This window comes from Phalaenopsis equestris, unplaced genomic scaffold, assembly GCF_001263595.1.
Source record: "Phalaenopsis equestris unplaced genomic scaffold, ASM126359v1 Scaffold000562, whole genome shotgun sequence".
Classification (NCBI taxonomy): Eukaryota; Viridiplantae; Streptophyta; class Magnoliopsida; order Asparagales; family Orchidaceae; genus Phalaenopsis; species Phalaenopsis equestris.
This window is the reverse complement of record NW_018165002.1, coordinates 197,262-216,262: the sequence shown is the minus strand read 5'-3', so window position 1 is coordinate 216,262 and position 19,001 is coordinate 197,262. Positions and strand designations below refer to the sequence as shown.

The 19,001-nt window shown below is 31.9% G+C and overlaps 1 protein-coding gene across 1 annotated transcript; it reads left to right on the top strand.

The window, feature by feature from the left end:
* The first annotated feature begins 431 nt into the window (after positions 1–431).
* LOC110029327 (signal recognition particle 9 kDa protein) lies at positions 432–17,719 on the top strand. The gene is made up of 5 exons (XM_020731569.1): positions 432–646; positions 751–819; positions 15,657–15,750; positions 15,842–15,922; positions 17,462–17,719. The coding sequence occupies exons 1-4, from the start codon at positions 575–577 to the stop codon at positions 15,916–15,918; spliced, it is 312 nt and encodes a 103-aa protein (XP_020587228.1). The 5' UTR covers positions 432–574; the 3' UTR covers positions 15,919–15,922; positions 17,462–17,719.
* The last annotated feature ends 1,282 nt before the right edge of the window (positions 17,720–19,001 follow it).

The window sequence follows — 19,001 nt, the reverse complement described above, 5'->3', positions numbered from 1 at the left end:
TGATCAATTATGATGGCTGCTAGAAAGCTACTGTACAACTTTTAGAGAAAAAAAATTATGATCGTCTCATAGCTTCTCAAGGAGTTGTTTATTCAAAAAGTTACGCTGCCTCAAAGAGACTCTAATTGAAAAAAAATTGCAATATGTTATTTAAAGTTTTATTTTAGATGCAATTAAAAGAACAAAATATTTAAATTTATTTAAGCCTAATACATGAATTAATTGATTATTTATTTATCATAATTATTTTAAAAGCTTTAGGGTGCGTTTGGGACAACTTATGTGTTAGGATAAGCAGTTTATCAGCAGATTGTGTTTAGTATAAAAATACAACTATATTTTCTAATAAGCGGGTTAAACGCGAGATCCAAACTATACGGGTGTTTTTCAAAAATACTCCTGTAATTAGAGTATGGCTGATTGCACTTTAAAAATAATAAAAATTTCCGATTTCTAATCGGTTCTCCACCGTGGTCGCCGCCTTTCTGAGCCGGGAGGCGTTCGAAGTCTTCTTCTCCTTCAACCTCGTCTTCGTCTATCTCGCTCTTGCTCGCATTTGCGTTCATTCGCTGCTATGGTTTACATCGATTCTTGGGATGATTTCGTGGAGCGATCTGTACAAATATTCCGCGACGATCCCCATTCTGTAATGTCTTTCCTATCCCAGTTCTCATCATCTGACCACTTCTTCTCCATTCTCTCGTTTTTCTGATTCGCTTGATCTTTGATTTTTTTTTGGCTTGCTTTAAGACTCGGTATGTGATGAAGTATCGACACTGCGACGGGAAGCTGGTTCTTAAGGTTACTGACAATCGGGTGGTGAGTATGATTTTCATTGCTGGCGACTTTTTATTTTGTTTTAAAAATTTTCCTAAATATTTGTGTTGTTCTGTAATAGGCTAAGCCGGTCTCGCTTTACACCCCTTATGAGCATTTATGATCGTTGAAAAGATGTATAGCAAGTTTTTTTACAGTTTTTCCAGATATAAAGCAGTATTAATTTGGATTAATGAAGATTGGCTCAGATTATAAATCCTTTGTAGCTATTACTTAATCTACATCTGATTGTTTGATAATTTTTGTTGTGTGCGGAAATGTTCCTACAAAGGGAGAGGATATGATCATCTTAAGCATGCAATACAATAAGGGTGGTGAAGTTTTTTATGAGGAAAGCCAAAGGAAAAAAAATCGTTTGGGTCTGGCCTATATCGAAAATTATGAGTGGTGAAATTTTTATGAGGAAAACCAGAGGGAATAAACTCATTGGGGTATAGCATATATGCAAAATTTTTACTATCAACTATATGTTAGTATAGGTTTGAATCCCCATTTGAATAGTTGAAGGAAATTAATTAATGATTATCAATAGAAGAGATTGGTTTGAAAGTTTCCATCAAGTGTGTGCTTGAGGGTGAAGAAATTGACACCAATTATAAACTAAGTCATGCCAGCCCTTAAGTAATACCAATTTTTTTTGTTTGCTTTACTTACAATCCTAAACTTTTTTATTTAAACACTACATTTCACTTACACTGCATTTTGTTTAACAAAAAATAACTTGTAAGTTTACTTGGAACTAGAGAAATTAATTACAACTATATCCTCTCAGATTGTGACTGAGATCTTGGTTAGAAGCCAAAGAGAATTCTGCTTGAGGTTATACCCTTTGGCATGCAATGTGTGCATTTATGAACTTCTAGGGTGCATATTATGAGTTATTTATTTTGAATGAACAATGCTGATCTTGTCCACTTAGTTATAAGATTTTATGTAGAATAGGATCGTATGTACTTGGCACTTAGGTTTGGGTTGTGTAAGGTAGTTGATAATAGTGACAATTAGTATCTTCTTCTAGAATTAAGCAATCAAAAAATATAGTCATGTGGTGGTTATGATCTTATTAGTGGTTGCTATTTTTTGATTTTTTTTTCACGAATCAATGGGAAAAGTTTGAGGGTCTCGTCGACTCTTTCTAAAAACCAAATAAAAGTAGTGATTGAAACAATTATTTGGGATGTCCGCTTGTCGTTGTAGATGGTGGCAGTCCAAATTACTACTTCACTTACTAATTGCACAATTATAAAAGATATTTGTGATAACATTTGGCATGTATATAAATCTTTTTTTTGGGCTATATTGACTGGAGAAGGCCATAAATGTCTTGGTTTATAAACCTTGAGTGGGCAATCATACACATTCATTGTACCCCTCTTTTTTCAAATCCAAAAGCCTTTGAAGTCTTCTCCTTTGTTGCTCTCGTCCATTGCGCTCTTACCCTTTCTCATTTGAGTTTCCGCTCATTTGTTACTATGGTTTACATCGATTCTTGTGAAAACTTAGTGGAGCAATTTGTCTAGATATTCTATTATGGATCCTTAGTCATTAATGTCTCTCCTAGCTGAACTCTCCTCTTACCATTTCTCCAATCTCTTGCATTTTTATTCACTAAATCTTTGTTTTTTTTCTTGTGTAAAGATTCAATATGTAATGAAGTTTTGAAACTCGGCAGAAACTAGTTCTTAGGGCCATAGTCAAGTGGATACAACAACAACAAAGCCTTAATCCCACTACGTGGGGTCAGCTACATGAATCCTTTTTCTCCATTGCGTCCTATTTAGTGTCATATTTTCATTTAGTTCTAATCAATTAAGATCATTTATTATATAATAAGCCTAAGTCTTCCTAGGTCTACCTCTGCCTTCTTAACATAAGTCGAATCTAAAACATTTACTCTCCTAATCGGCTCATCAAATGGTCGACGTTTAATGTGACCAAACCATCTAAGACAACTTTCTCTAATTTTGCCCGTCACAGGAGCTACACCAACCCTATCACGGTCATAGTCAAGTGGATGATAAGAATAATTTTTAATCAATGCTACTTTCTACCTGGTTTTAGAAAATTTTCTGAGCTCTTAAGTAGGGGTGTAAATGAGTCAAACACATGAGCGAGCCCAGGCTCAGCTCGTGTTCAGCTCGTTTATATTTCGAGCTCAAAAAGTGTGGCCCGGTTCGGCTCATTTACTTAGCGAGATTTACTTAGCGAGCAGAACACGAGCCGTGAGCCGTTCACGAACAAAGAGTCATTTTGACAACTCTAATCACGTAGCCATAAGATGTTAAGGATTGGAGCAAGATTTAAAACACATTTGAATTTAATTTAATAGTTTTTATTATATTTTTTTTTCATTAATACTTTTAATTGATTATAAATCTTTGTAGCCTTTTAGTCAATTAATTTTGTTAAAAAATACTACTCATCAAAGATATATATATAATCAATTAGTAGTATTTTGAGCCAAAACGAGCCGAACACGAAAGAACAATTCGTGTCCGGCTCGTTAACTTAGTGAATGAGCCGAACACGAGCTTCTTAAGGAGCCGAACACGAGTTGTTCGCGAACAACGAGCCGTTTTGATAGCCCTACTCTTAAGTTATGAATTTATCAAGTAATCAAGCATTACGTGCTTATTTTGCTTATGAAAGCTGAAATTTATGCGGTTACTAGTCTGGGGTACACTTAAAATTAGTTTGTGGAATATTTATGGTGTGGTAACAGTGGATTAGTTGGTCTCCAATCATTGAATTGTAGTTTTGTTAATTCTTGATATCTCTGGGAAGCTAGATTTGTTATGCTAATTTGGATTAGCTTTTGGGGTTATTTCTGCCACGATAAAAGGTGAAATATTTTCTCAAATTGCAGTTAATCTACACCAAACTGTTTGATTGTGTGTCAGAAATGTTTCTATAGAGCAAGAGCGGATGTAATTGCCTTAGTTTAGGAATGTCCAATGATGCAAATCCATAAGTGTGCAATGTTTATGCAAAATTTTCACTGTTAATAAACAAAGTATAGATTTGAATCCCCCTTTGAACTTTTTGAGTACATCAATACAAGATTATCAACGAAAGAGTATGATTTGAAAGTTTTCATCAAGCTGATACTTTAGGGACGTGAACAACAATAATTAACTAAGGCAGGTCAACCTCTGAGAAATACCAACATTTATGTCAGCAAAGGCAATCATAATGATGTCATGATAATGTCCAATTGGTTCGCTGACTAGTTCTCCATGAATGATGTCATTGAGGTAATGGTTTTGTTGATCATCAAAATGCAAATGTGGACGAATGAAACAGTGTTGGGTAGGTTGGCCAAGTTAGTCTCCATTGGATGAAATTTGTTCAATTTAATAGAGTGTCGGTTCTAACCAAATTGCTAGAATTTTAGATTATTTGCAACAATGTTTCAATAACAAAATTTTTGTAAATTTTAGTAACGGAACCTCTTATAAAGGTAGGATCCTATTGGATAGAATACAATGAAGGGATGAAGATTCCGAGGTTTTTATTTTTTCCAAGCTTTAATAACACCTTTTAATTTTCAGTTAGACACATCCCAATGAGTTGAGGAGTCAAATTTTATTTCAAAAGAGATAAATTTATTCCACATTTTCATTAGGCGGACTTAAGGCCAATATAGATATAATGGGGGCAAAGTACCGATTGCAAATATAAGGTGGGCACAAAGTCAATTACAAATATTAGACCTACATAGATTTTAATAACTTCTTCAAAGCTATGTTTCTTGAGATTTGTGATTGAGACATTTAGGTTAGAAACCAAAGAATATGCCACTTGAACCAATGCTCTGTGGTAAGCAGTAGGAGCATTTCTATACTTCCTAGGGTAAAATTAGGGATGTTCATATTATGACTTTTGTTTATCTAGAACGAACAAAGGTGACCATTGTCACTACCATAATAATTTAGGCGGAATAGGATTGTATGTTTGGCCTTTAGTTGTTCCAATGAACATGCCCTTGAATCGGGTTACGTCAAGTGCCGACAGTGGTGAAAATTAGTACCTTCATCTATAATTAAGCAATAAAAAAAATGTAAGCATTTATATGGCAATGTAATGATCTCAATAGTGGTAGTGGTTTCTGAGATATTTGCGATGATACCTTGCAAAAAATGTGAAGACGGAAATCATTGAATTTGTTAGAATTCTATGAATATACACACCAAAATAATTGTTTGGTGTGCAAGCCAGTACTTATTCTTACTTTTTGCGCAGATATTGGCTTTTGTGAAGAGGAGAAAGGACACATATATACCTAATTGATCTGGTCAATGTTAGTTTTGAATTATATTAGGCCTTTTGTGCCACAATTACATCAGTCTAAATGTCCAAGTGTGTATGAAATTTGGTTGACACCATGAAGTTTGTTTAGAGGTCTATTGAGTCCTTTTAGGCTCATTTGGGCATTTGTTCAATCAAATTAAGCTAAATTAGACTTTGGTAGGTCTTTTAAGGCACATTGGGATTCATGCTCCATATAAAAATTGTGCTTGATCAACTAAGGTTTTTATAATCCCAACAATTCTAAGGGCCTGTTTTGGGCATCGGTGCGGTGGCGGTGCGACACTGTAGCGTAGTTTTGTATGTTTGGGTAAACTGCATTTTGACAACTTTTTCAAAAAGCTGTTCTGTGTTTTCCTGCCTGTCCTGGCTAGATGCAATGGCAACTTTCTAGCCTCAATCTGACTTTTTCAAAAAAAAAAAATTAATAGCACGGTAGCTTTTTGAACATTAGATTATTTTTCAGCAGCTTCACAGCTGCTTTTTAATAAGAAAGGAATTTGCATGTTGCAGGTTGTGATGGTTGAGTTTGGTTATAGAATATTTTAAACTATTTTTAAAAAAATGGCATTTTTTTAAAAGAAAACTTTTAATATATTGTATTATGTCGATGGGATATGTTTTTCATATATTGTATTATATCAGCATGCTTGATATGCATAATAATAGTGAGAACAAATGCATATTCTATAAGTGTTAATGCAAAATGTTGAGAAATTGCATGGATTTGCTAATTGATATCGTAAGTAATTTCACCGCATATAAATTTATATTTAATTTGATGGAATTGAATAATCTTGAATTAGATTTCCAATTAGGATGGAGTGATAAGAATCTAAAGCCCGAGTGCAGCCATGTTTCAACAACTTATGGTATGGCTAGAATTTTTGGTTGAAGGTTTCTATCCATGCCTGCCTTCTTGCATGCATAATTTGCTACCATTTAATGAAAATTATTTGGCATGCTCGTTAATGGAATAGTAACACGTGCCCATCTAAAAAAATAAGATACTCATATTTATAGCAGTGTTACGTTTAAGAAATGATGAATGTCTGATGGTTTTAAGGTTTCATATTCCATAATTACAGCAAGATTAAAAAATAATGTAGCAAGTATTATTGTCTTTTGAGTGATTCAAATTTCCTTACTTTTAAAAGTGATCACAATCTTTATATTAAAACAGTTAAGATGGCGGGTTTTTTCCGTACACTATAAAGATGCTAGGGAATGTTTGATTAATGCTTTTGGTAAAAGGGTTTGTTATCGTCTGTATAATTTAGCGTTGATGTTTCCTCAGGACAAAACCAGGTTTATTTTGTGCTTTCTAAAATACAGATGCATTTATTCATTGTGAAGTTTAACGGGAAATGGTATGGGACTAGATTTCTTTATATAATCCATAGCTTCGACTAATGGTGCAAAAAATGCTGCTATTTAAGGCAAATATTTTTTTAGCGAGTTTATTTGTTCAACATTTTGAAGAAATTTATTTTATTTTCATGAATTTTTGGATTACAATCTTATACCATATTTGAGATGAGGTTGATGATTATAATGATGAACTTGAATTATTTTACAGCCTTTTTTGGTAGTGCTTTTGAACTTTTTCTTTTGCTTAAATCCTGCATAAAAAAATAATACTTTCTTGGGAAATGTAAAAGTTGACCTCAATGATTTCATGAATTGCAAAGTAGCTGCTTCATTTGTGTGAGAGTAGCAATGTTTTTCTTTCATACCATACAACAGAACACATCATTATCAATGAAAGTTACCATTGAGGTTTACTGGATTATTGTTAATGCTGTGATAAGGTAACATAGAAACTTGAGAATTTTATTGTGTGCAGTAAGAAACATTTCTAGCATCTTAATTTGTTAATTAGAAATATATGAGTATAGCTAGCCTTAGAAAAAGTGTAGAAAGGGTTAAGCACTATGCTCTTTGAACTTACAATTTACCTTGATAAACTATGATGGTCATAGCTGATTTGGGATGATTGAAGAGCTTAGTGAGTCCGCGAGTGAGTTATTGATTAGGGGTCTATTATAGAATTTATTTTAGTAGGAAACCATAAATATGTTATAGAATGTGCTAGAGTTAAATTTATAGATGATAATGATAAAATCAACTTAAGAGAAAAGTGATTGAAATTCTCTTTGGGCATATTTTTTTTGTCATACAAAAGATTGGAATAAAATTTTTTCTATGGGCATGGCTAAAAAAAGTTAGAATATCAGGATGATATTTGGATTATATTGAAAAATGTCTCTTAGAAGTTACAAAATGAGCTTATTTGAGAAAGAAGTATCACTTATGGAAGAATAATTAATAAGATGAAGTGAACAAAAGCACAACTTAAGGAGTTAGATTAATACAAAGGCATAAGTAAAAAAGTATATGAAATATGAACTCCAAATCAAGAGAACGACAATACGAGACGCTAATATGGTGGCATGGCAAAATCATAAAAAATGGTACATGACATGCTATGGACAAGGTGTTTTTTATAAATTTTTAACATAAAATGTGTAATAAAAATATTTGATGTTAATATTTTCAATTTAAAAAATATCACACAAGGAATTATAATAACATGTCACATAAATGCTTGTGGGGTAAAAACTTGGCATTTATTTAATTAATACTTACATTTTAACATTTCATTAATTGTTCTTAATTATAAGCACACTAACATTACTGTTAATAATTAGATATAATCTTGTCAATATCAATATTTTATTGCACATAGAAAATGCTTAAAACTCAAGGAAATAGTATGTAATATTCAAAATAATTACATATTGTATAAATTCATTGGTGTATTGCTAATTTAACTAAATACATTTTGACAAAGTTTGAAGGTTGGAATGGAGGTGGATAGCACCATGAGTGTCCGAGTAGAGATGTTTGAAGATGACTGATGATTTTTTTTTTTTTTTTTTTTTTTTTTTTTGTGGTTTATCATTTAGCTCACCAAGTCCAAGCAGGGATGCTTGAAAATGATTCTAATGATTATTTTGTTTGTGGAGTCACCTAGCAAACCAAGAGGGAAGGTAGCCTAGTCATACCAAAATTTAGGAGCCACTAAGCTCCGACTTCAAGAGAGAACAAGTCTCGCTAGATTTCATTCATCTGCTACTCTGTCTCATATAATACACGGGGTATATATATATATAGCCTTATAAAAGAGGAAGTGAGATTAATTCATCCATTTTAAGATAATTACATAGAAAATACAAGGAAATTAATAATCTAGTTTCTCTCATTGCATGAATTTTGAATTTGAACTTTTGATATTTTTTCTTCATTAATTTCACAGTGGCTCTTAAATACATTTTGACAAAGTTTGGATAGAGGTGGATAGCACCATGAGTGTCCGAGTAGAGATGCTTGAAGATGACTGATGATTTTTTTTTTTTTTTTTGTCATCACTTAGCTCATCAATTCCAAGCAGGGATTCCCGAAGATGACTCTAATGATTATTTTGTTTGTGCCTAGCAAATCAAGAGGGAAGGTAGCCTAGTCATACCTAAATTTAAGGACCACTAAGCTCTGGCTTCAAGAGAGAACAAGTCTCGCTAGATTTCATTCATCTGTCACTCTGTCTCATATAGGACACGGGGCATATATATATATCCTTATAGAAGAGGGAGAGATATTAATTCATCCATTTTAAGATAATTACATAGAAAATACAAGGAAATTAATAATTTAATTTCTCTCATTGCGTGAATTTTGAATTTGAACTGTTGATATTTTTTCTTCATTAATTTCAAAGTTTGCACATGTTTAAAGCTTCCCTTAATGGTTCGCGCCCCTTAATTTAATTTCTTTCATTGCGTGAATTTTGAATTTGAACTCTTGATATTTTTTCTTCATTAATTTCAAAGTTTGCACATGTTTAAAGCTTCCCTTAATGGTTCGCGTTTAAAAATAATTTTGAAAAAGTTTGAAGGTTGGAAAGGAGGTGGATAACAACATGTGTGTTCGAGTAGAGATGCTTGAAGATGACTCTGATGATTTTTTTTTTAGCATCACCTAGCTCACCAAGTCCAAGCAGGGATGCTTGAAAATGACTCTAATAATTATTTTGTTTATGGAGTCACCTAGCAAACCAAGAGGGAAGGTAGCCAGGTCATACCTAAATTTAAGAGCCACTAAGCTCGGACTTGGAGAGATAACTAGGTCTTACTAGATTTCATTCATCAGCCACTCTATCTCAAATAGTACATGGGACATATATATAGCCTTATAAAAGAGAGAGAGATATGAACTCAGCCATTATAAGATAATTACATAGAAAATACAAGGAAATTAATAATTTAATTTCTCTTATTGCATGAATTTTGAATTTGAACTCTTGATATTTTTCTTCTTAAATTTCAAAGTTTGCACATGTTTAATGCTTCAATGCATCGTTTGGAGATTGCTTTAATGATTTTTTTTGTTGTAAGAGCCACCTAGCTCGCCAAGGGCGAGGGACGCCATGAATTACCTAAAACTAGGAGCAACCAAACTTCGGCTTCAAGAGAACAAAACTCTTTTCATTCATCTTCAACTCCATCTTATTATGTGAGGGCGCTACACTTTATTTGACATTACATCATGAAAAAAAGAAGGCAAAATTAAATACAGAAACGATTGCATGAAAATAATTTGAAATTTAAAGCTTGGACACTTCTATTCTTGATTGGATGCTCCTTGGCTATCCTCCACACAATAATTCTCAAAGCTATGACCGAAATGTACTTTTCAAGTGGTGCCTTCAAAAAAAGTGAAATTTAAACTTAATCTCATGTGCTTAATGTTAATGGTGCCAAGATTCCTCATTCCCCTTGGTTGGATGAAATTTAAAGCTTTCATAGAAGTATTCCCTCCAAATTTTAAACTTGAATCATCCTATGTGCACAAAATCTTTTTTTTTGGTTTGTTAGTAATATATTAATGGCCTAAATCATTCATGGCTAACCGTACACTTTTGAAAATAATATTGTCTCTTTAATTCATTATTTGAAAGCTTTTCTTATTTTCGCGCTTTCTTTGCTTTTTTGGCAAAATCTTCAATCTTTTCGCATGCTATGGCCAAATTTTCCAATTTTCAAATATGCTTAATGCTAATTTGGTCGAATTCCTTCATGCTCCATGCTTTTATTAAATAAAATGCACTTTCCAATTAAGCCTTCTGATATAAATTCAAAATCTCTTCAAATGATAATCTGAAATGGTTTCCTTAGATGCATGAAGAATAATAAGTTAATAAGCATGAAGAATAATAAGTTAATAACCACTAATATTATAATTTTGAGTAATTAGAGAAAACATTATTGACTTCAAAATGATAATGTTATGCCAAAGGAATTTACAAAAATATGCAATCATTTTTTTGTACTTGTCGTGCATCCATTTTCCAAATTTTTTGGGAACCCTTCTTCTGAAGAGTAAAAGAGATGCTTCATGAAAAGAAGAAAAATAATACAATATGTAAAATGCAATGCTCAAATATGTAATACTACTTTATAATCAACATTTCTTTCCTACAAAATACGAAAACAAAATCCAATCATATCTATCATGTAATATGTGTTATGATGTTGGGTAATGTGGAGATCCGGTCCACCAAAATTTAATTAGCTTCTTAATTAAGAATCTCACATACCGCTCACCTACTTTCTCACCTACCGCTCACCTACCACATCCCAGAGGTCTATGAAGCCATGCCTAAACCAAAGAGCGACCATATTCCGACTTCAAGAGGATAATTATCTCACTAGATTTCATTAATCATTAACTCTATCTCAAGAGTACATGGGACATTTATATAGCCTTACAAAAGAGAGTGAGAGAGATGAATTCGATCATTAGAAGAAAATTACATGAAAAATATAAAGAGATGAATAATTTAATTTTTTTCATTGCATGAATTTTGAATTTGAACTTTTCCTTGATGTTATCTTCCTTAAATTTCAAAGTTTGCACTGGTTTAAAGTTACCTCCAAGTTTAGTCGTTCTTGGCTTGTGGAATTTATTTAAATGATTTGAAAATCATCCCATGTGTCCTTTTCATTCTTGCTTGGACATCCCTTCTTGTTTTGAAAGAGGCCTCTCTCCTTGATTATTGTAAGACCCACTGAGAAAATAAGATAGACATGATATTATTCATTCCTTGCATAATTTAATATCCTTGGTCGAAATCCCAATTTTTCAAAAAGTTTTGCCTCCAAAATTTGAATTTGAATAAGATCTACGTGTCCAAAGTTGCTTTCTCATCAGGTAGGATGTTCCTTTTAAGGTGGAATTGATTTATGTTTCCAAATAGTGTCGATCATCCCATGTATAGTAAAGGGAATAGGCTAGCTTTGATTTAAGTTGATTTTAATTTAAGATAATAATTTTTAACATAAAATATTATATTAAATTAATGGTTAAAAATAAGTGCTGGCAGAGTAATATTACGAATAATTTAGAATCATAAATATGATCTATTCGTTTTCTATTTTCTTGCATGCATGAACAATACTAAACACCATTATGATAATTTTGGTTAATTAGAACAAACATTATTGAATTCAATATGATAATATCATGGCAAGATATTTTTCTCAAAATATCTAATTTTTTTTTCATGAACCTGTTTTACTTTCTGTTGGCTTCTTGATCGTCATCATTAACATAGTTTTTCTCTTCAATCTTAACTTCACCATCATTACGAAAACTAAGTTTGTTAAGTTGACTTATTGAGATAACAAATTCACCATCATCACAATGATCCAACTGTGCTGGGGCGTTTCCAGCAGTTTTGAAGCATGTCCAAACTGCGTCCAACTCTGATTTTGAAAAAAAGGGACAAAATTGTAAGTGGGTGTGTTTGATTTTGTCCGCATCCATTACAGAGATGAAAGTCTGGTAGAAGTATCTGTGCTTCATTGATGAAAAGGATTCTTAGTTGATGCTTTTAGAAACAATGAGCTAGACTTATACATGTTGTAGTTCTTGACAGGAATGAATGCCAGCCATATATTAATAAAATTGCTGCCAAAATTGTCAGGCCATGCTGGCATATGAATGCAGCAAGTGAAGAGCATATTTGATGTCAAGTTATAATAAATGTGAAACTCGTCCAAGGCAGCTTTTGTTGTCTTTAAGTAATATTAGAATACATTATTTTGGAAAAAAAAAATGAGAATTTCTTAAACTACTATGAATTTGAGCTAATATATGTTGGATAGCATCTAGGTCCCTTTTCAAGGTTGTAAGAAAGGGAAACTAACTTGGATGAAGACTAATAAACACATTTCACTAAAAACTGATTTGACACCCGAGGTAGATTTTTACACAATTGAATAGAACATATATCCTCAAAACAACTCAAAATAGTTAGAATCGGATTGAGGGATTGTAGACATAAAATGTAAAACCTGAAACTAAACACTAATTTACTGCGAGTTCTTGGGCACGAGGAATGTGTATGCTCTAACGAAATTGAATTTTGTAGTCGATCTTGTTGGAAAATTTTCTGTAATTAAATGATTAAGTTACCAAACTTGTTAATTTGTGTCAGTAATTCCCTCTGATTTGAATTTTTGTGCATTTTATTCAAGCGGCATTTGCTTTAAATGTTTGATCTTCAAAGATTGATTTAGTGATAAGTTCAACTGCCAAGTTTTTAATTTTGAGAAACATGCTTTTTCTTCCCAAACTCTTAAAAAACATACAATAATAAAATTATAGAAACTTAATGAATGCACAACTTACAAAAAAGTCGTTGAGTGATAAGAAACATCTATAGTTAAACTGATTGTTTCATTTAGCTGCTTTTAAAATTAATTATATAATTATTATGATATCATAAACCTAAAAATTTGTCAACTTTCTCATCATAATCGTCTATACTTATGACTCATGTTCTTAGAAAATTTCTTGCACAATTAGTCATTCATGGCTCAAAAGGGAATGCCATCAATATTTATTTGTAGAATCAAAATATCAAATTCAATCTTTCTAATGAGTAAGATCATGTTAACTATAACTTTAGAAAATCATTTTCTATGTAAGAATGTATTAAGTTTATCATACCATGCACAAGGGGCTTATTTTAATCCATATAAGGTCTTCTTCATCTTACATATATGATTTAAATATATTATTTTCAACAGCCCTGCATGCCACCTACTGCAAGAGATCTTCTTTCACTCCTCCATTAAACTCCAACATCCGCACATTTCAGCAAATTATACCCATACCCTTATCCATAGCTAACTTCAATAGAGCAATTTGCCATGTCAACCAAATTTCATGGCAATGTCATGATATCAAGCATTAATAAGAAGTTGACAAAACGTGAAAAAGGAGATGTAATGGAGTGAAAGAAACTTCGAAGGCTATTGTTGAGTGCAACAGTGAATTGATTAGGTTTAACATATTTCAATATTACTTCTGATTGTCTTGATTTTAACTCATCCCTCTAAAATCCTTCCCATTGAGTTGATCTTGTAGTGTTCTGGGAGATGAAGAATGAAAGGAACATAGGATGGTAGCTGATGATTAAGGGGGAGATGGCCAAAACATCATGGAGTTGGTTGGACATGGTGGGCTTAGGTGAAGGTTCATGATGATCTTGTTAAGGATGGACTCAATGAGTCAATTTTGCTTTAGCAGTTTAATTTTGGGCCAATTTTAGGTTGGCTGATCAACCCGAAAAATTAAACGGGATAAGATTCTTGAGTCTGACCCAATCCGAATATTATTTGGCTCCAATCGAACCCTGATTTTTTTAGTTGAGTTGGAGTTGGCGTTTTAGATCAATTTTTGACACCTCTAGAGGGAGTTTATGAGGGCATAGATTTGAGCAATGTGGTGAAGGAGGATGAGGGCATTGATGTGAGTGGGGAGCTAGATAGGAGAGAAGACAAGCTCTAGCATAGGCAATGAGCATGTTCTATAAGATAGAGTAAGCAAGATATGGCATGGAGTCGACGAAGGGTGATATTTCCATTGTTTCCCATTGCTGTTCCATTCAGGCAAAAGTAGGTAGAGTGGAAGCATTCAGATGGTGGATCTTATATTGTGTATATTTTTGGATAGTTTTGCCATATGCATGGAGGATAGTAGTTTGCTTGGTAGAATTTAATAAAGCTGGCTTACAACCCCTAATCTAGAGCTCTCGAACATTGGACCCGAGATGTAATTAATCATGTGAATTTGCGCCCACAAGGAGTATTGATCCCATAGAACTTAAAGAAGCCTAGACCAACTTTAACATTTAGCTGAGGAAATCTCTGCAACCTTATCATAATCAATTTTTGAAATTTCTTATTGGTCATCTATTCTTTTTCAAAACTGTATAAGAGTGAGAAGAAAGAGAATTGCACTAGAAGCTCATGAGCTCTTTTCAAAGCCTACAAGCCCGTGTTTGTATCATTTTTGGTAATCGTTGATTGATTTTGGTTGTTGGCCGGGAAATTTGATGCAAAAAAAAAAAATGGGTTTAAGATTCATTGCAAGCATTTAATTCGGATTTTTTAGCTTTGTTTTAATTAAAAATTATATTTAATTATTCTTTTGAATTATATTTGATTTCAAATTTAAGTTATTTAGGATTTTGATAAAAGTAATTTTGAATTCAAGTTATATTTGAGTTCATCTTTTAAAGTCTGTTTTCATGTGATTTTTGTATTTTAAACTGAATGATGAAATTTTCTCATCTTTGTTTCTATTTTTCGTTCTCTTTCTCTCACAATATTCGGTCTCTCTCTCATTGGTTTGGCCTTGTAATGATCTTAAGGCCTGCTTGAAGTAATGATTAGTTTGTGCATTATCACCTTATGGTAACACATTTGAACTATGGAAATGGCCTGTCCTGTGAACACATTATCTTTTTATTCCTTTCGAATTGGATATCATTTTCACCCACTTATTTGGATTAAGTGAAGAATTTATTTATTTTTCTAAGAAGAAATTGAAGAAGTTCTTTTTTTATGAGACGTGAATCTCAATGGCGATTTTATAAATTTTCTTCATATTTTTCATTGGTTTTAGGTACGATCAATGGAAAAAAGAAAAAAGTTGTCCACATTTTTAGAGGTCGTTTGGGACTACTTTTTATTATAATTATTATTATTTTTATTTTTTTAAGGTTTTGTTTATACTTTGATTTGAAACAAAATACATTTAGTATGTTCGATTAAAACAATTGTTCTTAAAAACACTTAAAAATATTTAAAATTACTTCTGACTTCTAAAAAACATGTTCATTTGTTTTTTTTTTTTAAAAAAGCAAATTAAAACGCACCAAATGAACATCTTCAAAAAAAAAAAAAAAAAAAAGAAAAGAGAAAAAAATTCCCAGAGAAGTTCATGCTAAATCCAGTTTCTGTACAATTATGTTAGAACCAAAAAACTCATGAAATAATGAAATCAATTTAATTTACATAACCTCCAATACATCAAAACCAAACACCACCTTAACATCTATATTCAATCAGTCTCACCAACTTCATTCCCGCTTGTTGCAGTGCGTAAAATTTAAAACCGAGCAGGCCCAAGACGTAAAGAAGATGGAAAAACTCAACAATATCTTTTTCACTCTCATGGTCCGAGGCCCAGATGGTACTCTTCCTCATCTTATCTTCAAATCTTTTCTTCCTCACCATTAATGAGCTGCCACATGAATTACCACTGCTTGTTCTTAACTTTGCAGTGGACATAGCAGAGGTTACAGGCAAGGAACCTGCTGAGCAACAAGTTTCCAAGAAAGGAAGAGGAAGGAGACAGTGATAAGGTTAGTTGTTCATTATGCAAACTGCTGCTTGTTATTTCTATTAATTACAGTTGAGCCCTCATGATCCCCCTGATAATTGGTGTCTTGGTAGTTTAGTAAATATTGTTGCATTCTCAGTCGTTTCATGAGAATTATGATTTTAATTTTCTGGTTCAGTTAAATGGGTTCATATAAGTTTCACTCTATGGTTAAACCTTGTACTACACTTCAGATTTGTTATGTAACGACTTCTGTGTTAAAAATGAAAGATTTACATACATACCCACTCAATTCCCCCGTCTTTACATATCTAACACCTAAACTTCAATTTTGACATGTATATATGCTGAAAGGTGTATTTTACATTTTAAAAGTTAAAATAGTGGTATGTATGAAAATGGCCATTGAAAATTTTGTGTGCTATAAATGTATAAACTTTAATTATTATGTGTAAACACATAGGGGAATTGGGCGGTATGTATGAAAATGCCCATTAAAAAGTTATGGGGGATTTACATACTTGTCACTTAACTTATGTACATATTTGACACTTAAACTTTGATATTTATATGCACAACTCTAAAAAATTTAACATCCCGTCAAATTGCAACAATTATCAGCTTTTTTTTTAATTTAAAAATACGCCTTTCATGCATAGATTTGTGATCATGATATGAAAGTGTTATAAATGGAAGTATCAAACCTTAGGTGTTAGATATGTAAATACTTAAGAATTGTGTGGTATGCATGTAAATTTACCAATATTTATTTGGTGTATCAAAATTTGCATGCTTTGTTTACTAGAGATCATTTTCCAAGTGTTGTCATGATCAGGCGTTCTACTTCTTCTGCATGCATTCTAGCTGCCATGAATCCAAGGGCTAGTTTTTTTGCACCACCAGCTGCTGTATATATCGAGGCAAACATAGAACGTCTTAGTTTAACCTGCTCGGAAATTGTAGTGCCACAACACAGTTTTTTTTTTTTTGTTTGACGTGTTTGACGAAAGTGTTTTTCTCTTTTTCTCTTGCTTTTTCAAAAAGCTGCAGCTGAAAGCTGAGTTTTGTTACTTAGACTTAGTGCTGTTATTTCAAAAAACTCCAGACAGTTCCTAAGCTTAATTAATCAATTGAGTGTGATTTAGGGCTCGGGCTACATTTTATGATTTTTATTCAACTCATGAGCCAGCTCATTTATTATGAAAGAGAGAAAATGATTATAATTCAAATAATTATTATAATAAAATAATAGAAATTAGAAATTAGAATAAAAATAATAAGAAATTATTTTATTTGTGTGATTAGTTTCTTTAAATATGTTTATTAACTTTATAATTAAACCGTTAAATTAATATATTTTAAATGTGTTTTATATGGTAGAAATATACAAGCCACACAATTGTTATGTATTTACAATTCTAACACTTTGATGTCATAAATTCACTTTTAAAATGTATCTATTATATTTTCGTTATGTGATATTAACATATTAAAAATTTGAATGTTATGAATATATATATATATATATATATTATTTATTTTATTTATTTTTTGTTTTCAGAGGCCTCCACTAGCATTGGTACGGGTGCGGCTCATCTTCTTCAATTTCTTGTGAGGTATAATGTCGCTTTGATATTTCTTCACTTCATGGAATTGAGTTTTAATAATTGAGAAATTTATGGCATATATTTTCTATCATATGTACATTTAAGTTTGATTTTGAATTTAGGAAGCTTAGCACTGTTTGAATATTTATGCTTTGGGAGATTTACATCAAACCCCTCAATTTTTATGCATTTCTGTATCTAATATTCAAACTTTTCACATTTATATTTATAATATTTGGTGCTATAAACATGTAATTGGTGTATTTTACCTTTAAAAGTAATGGGGATATTTTCACGTGATATTAAAGATTTAAGGGTTATGCATGTAAATATGAAACTTTTAAGTGTTTTAGATATATGCATTAATATATTTATAGAGACCAATTCTAAGGTTGGAATGGTCTTTTTTTTTTAAAAATAATATGTAGGAAAAAATAATGATAAAACGTTTTGAAATAAAATTTCTGTGATTAAAATTTAGGGGTGGAGTCATTAGAAATTTTATTATTTGACACGGATCTCGATATATTTTTTTAATAAGAAATATTTTATATTCAAATTGAAGCTCGTCGAAGGCCTTGATTTTTATAATTTTATTGTTAAATTGATCGTCTCAACAAGATTAATCTGATGCTATCAGTTAGAGTCTAATCAAGTCCAAATTAAGTTATTAAAGCACATTCAAATTGAAGCTCATCCAAGTCCTTGATTTTAATAATTTTATATGCAAATTGAAGCAAATCCAAGGCCTTGATTTTCATAATTTTGTAGTTAAAGTGATCGTCTCAACAAGATGAACATGATGATATTAGTTAGGGTCTAATCAAGAATCAAGTCTAAATTAAGCTATTAAAGCACATATAGAGATTTTGGATTATTAATTAATTGAGCATATGAATTTTAAATTTGATATATTTAGAGTCAAATTAAGTAAATTGATTAGAGAAATTCAAGAAGCTCAAAAATCACTTAACTATGAAGTTTAAGGCTCTCAAATTATCTAAAGATTTATTATGATCTAAGGGAATCAATGCGAGCGATGTGATAGGATAGTAATTAGATTTATTCATCGAATAATCAAAATGCTTCTACCTAAGAAATTATAAATTGATCATTTCTCTTTTCTTGAAAAAAGAAAGATGACTTAAATTTCAGTGTTGTTCTAGTTCTAAACTAAAGACCTGATAATAACTTTTGGTCATCATATCTGTCGACCACCGTCGTCCACTGCCTACTGGTTCTTGTAGAAAAAAATTGTTTGCCCATTCTCGTTTTCCGTGATGATTTCTGCTTGCTAACTACACATTCTAAATACGGTTTAACGAAACCTGTATTGAAGATCTAGTAATAACTCTTGGCAAAAATTTATTACAACCATTGTATCTAGAATACGATTGTTGTTACTAACACATTTTTTCTTCCTTACAATGTATATCAACAAATGACGTAAAATGGTAAACCCGAGAAAATGGCTGCATTCACAAACTAGTGGTA

Excerpts from the sequence above, each read along its gene's own strand:
- LOC110029327 (XM_020731569.1), top strand. The coding sequence starts at position 575 with ATGGTTTACATCGATTCTTGGGATGATTTCGTGGAGCGATCTGTACAA. Across the intron at positions 647-750 it reads TCCGCGACGATCCCCATTCT|ACTCGGTATGTGATGAAGTA; the intron begins GTAATGTCTTTC and ends GCTTGCTTTAAG. Across the intron at positions 820-15,656 it reads AGGTTACTGACAATCGGGTG|TGCGTAAAATTTAAAACCGA; the intron begins GTGAGTATGATT and ends CGCTTGTTGCAG.